This window comes from Etheostoma spectabile, chromosome 15 (assembly GCF_008692095.1).
Source record: "Etheostoma spectabile isolate EspeVRDwgs_2016 chromosome 15, UIUC_Espe_1.0, whole genome shotgun sequence".
Taxonomy (NCBI): domain Eukaryota; kingdom Metazoa; phylum Chordata; class Actinopteri; order Perciformes; family Percidae; genus Etheostoma; species Etheostoma spectabile.
Window position 1 is genome coordinate 10,721,443 of NC_045747.1, and position 2,338 is coordinate 10,723,780.

General features: G+C 45.0%; 2 protein-coding genes across 3 annotated transcripts in view; one reads left to right on the top strand and one right to left on the bottom strand.

The window, feature by feature from the left end:
• The window catches only part of rsad1 (radical S-adenosyl methionine domain containing 1), a 9,100-nt gene that overhangs the window by 586 nt on the left and 6,176 nt on the right, over window positions 1-2,338 (bottom strand). The window contains exon 10 of one of the 2 annotated variants that reach the window (XM_032537899.1): window positions 1-1,703. This exon is cut by the window's left edge and continues 586 nt beyond it. The gene's annotated coding sequence lies outside the window, so the exon portion shown is untranslated. The other variant, XM_032537898.1, reaches the window with a different exon arrangement.
• On the top strand, window positions 459-1,925 carry rasd2a (RASD family member 2a). Its single transcript, XM_032537900.1, has 2 exons — window positions 459-1,059; window positions 1,237-1,925. The coding sequence occupies exons 1-2, from the start codon at window positions 516-518 to the stop codon at window positions 1,752-1,754; spliced, it is 1,062 nt and encodes a 353-aa protein (XP_032393791.1). The 5' UTR covers window positions 459-515; the 3' UTR covers window positions 1,755-1,925.

Genomic DNA, 2,338 nt, shown 5'->3' on the forward strand with positions numbered 1-2,338 from the left:
GCTCAATCCTCCTGTGTTCATGACACCAGGGATTCGGGCAGTTATCAGTTTATTCAGCCATGTATCCATAATAAGACAGGAAACACCTGTACTGAGATGCTAAAAACAGTAGGCCTACATCAATTGTGTTTGAACAGATTAGAATGCTTTCAAAACAATAAAATAAAAAGGGTTGTTTCAAGCCAAAATGTTCAAAAGCATAATTTAACTCTGTTTTATATACTTGTTAAATACATTTGGAAAACTCTTCTCTCTATACATATATTTACAGATTTATCTAGAGCTCATAACTTTAAAGAAAAACCCCACTTGTCTAAAGAAGAGATCCTGGGTGCTGTTTCTGTTTGGGGCTGCTCTGGGCTTCTATAAAAGGAGTGTGTTCTCTGGATGAGACGGTGACGCAGGCACTGCACTTGGTGAGGTTGTATAAAGAGGGGTACTCGGCTCTGTTTCGGAGCACACCTAGGAAAGCAAATGGGTTGCTAGGGTTTTAGCCTGGAGACGCTTCACAGAACATGGAGATGAACGCAACTGAGAAGATTTACCTTCCCGTTGATGGCATCCTCGAAATGTTCGACTCTCTCACCGGGCATCTTCAATCGGGCATTACGCACACAGTTCTTAAGAGCGCAGCCCTTACCCCAGTAGCCCAGAACCCCAAAATCTCACACATATCGAAGACAGGCATGGCTATCATTAAAACGGGCAAAGGGCTCTGGAGACAACAAGATAAAAGAGGGGTTGCAAGTAGATCGAGTTCTGGCAATCGGCAGGTTTTGACTGATAAACAACCAAAAAGGACCGTGGATCTGCTGGAGTTGGGTCTGACCAAGCCCAGGAACTGTCACAGAATAGTTGTGCTTGGTGCACCCAAAGTAGGTAAAACCAACATCCTCCAGCGGTTCTTGGGTAAGGAGTTTGTAGAGCACTACGAACCAACAACCGAGGATTTCCACAGAAAACTGTTCCACATCGGAGGGGAGGCATACCAGATCGATCTTCTGGACGCTGCAAGCGAAAGGGACTTCCCTGCTAAACGGAGGTTATCCATTCTGACAGGTAAGCCCCGTGATTATTAAAAAGCATTGCAGTGATGTTTTAAACAGACACTGTAGACCTTCAATTGTTTGTGTTTTAGGAATATAATTTAACATAAAAATGCCATATTAACCTCATTATTGAATGCAATAGTCTTTTATCCATAATTAAAGTGATGCTCTCTCTGTCCCTCTCCAGGTGACACCTTCCTGCTTGTGTTCAGTTTGGATGACAGGGAGTCCTTCAATGAGGTCTGTGAGCGGCTCAACGAGATCAAAGCTGCTAAGGCAAAGTTAATGAACAAATTAAAACATCCCGCGAGAGTACCACCAGTCGTGATATGCGGAAATAAAGTGGACTTGGAGGCGCCGAGGGCCGTCAGACGGTCAGAGGTAACAGAAATTCTCGGCGAGGATGTCGCGTTCTTCGAAACCTCTGCTAAAGATGGTACCGGAATGGAAGATGTGTTCAGGGCCCTAGCCACTCTGGGCGGAATGCCTGGCGAGACGAGTCCGTCGCGGCACCAGATCATATCCATCCTCACCTATCAGTCGATGTGTCTCTGCCAGCGAGGCAGGAGAGGGAACCGGGGACTCGGCGCGCCCTGCGCCGCCGTCGATCCCCTGGCTTGCCGCCCGAGCTTCACCAGCGACCTGCGGTTGGTGCTAGAATCAAGCACCAAGCACAACAAACCCGAGATGTGTCAGATTCAATGAATTGTGAGCCTTCTCGATAAACCAATTGCAGTAGTATGCTGCAATTTCATATTATGTAAGGAGTTATACTCCGTAGCACCTGGCTGGACCAGTGCAGTCATCTTTTGTTTTTGTAGACCTATATGTAACTATTTATATTATCTTATAATAAAAAAATATTTCTAATTGTCATATGTGCTTCTGTTCTATTAGTCACTTTAATTCCGAAATTCAAGAATCAGATCAATGTGATAGAGATATAACTAGATTGTGTTCACTGTTCATGGACGTCAGCAGTCGATTGCTTTCAAGTGATGATGCACAACATGACCATAAGTGTGTGGGAGGACGCTCAGCGTGAGGAGATGACTCACACACATCTAATATTTCACATTTTAAATCATCCCGCGACACTATGAATGGCATCAAGAGTAGATGTGTTTCAATGCCTGGTTAAGCAGCACTAATTAGCCAACACACTCGTGTCTCCATGGTGTTTGAGGAAAACACAACGAGTTAGCCGTCATGTATTGAAGAGGGAGAGCTCGAGAGACATTGGACTCTGTGAAATCAGCACCATGGAGAGAGAGAAAGCCCACATCTAT

Bases quoted from the DNA above. Each gene is read 5' to 3' on its own strand.
- rasd2a (XM_032537900.1), top strand. From the start codon at position 516: ATGGAGATGAACGCAACTGAGAAGATTTACCTTCCCGTTGATGGCATC. The intron at 1,060-1,236 runs GTAAGCCCCGTG...GTCCCTCTCCAG, and splicing joins GAGGTTATCCATTCTGACAG to GTGACACCTTCCTGCTTGTG.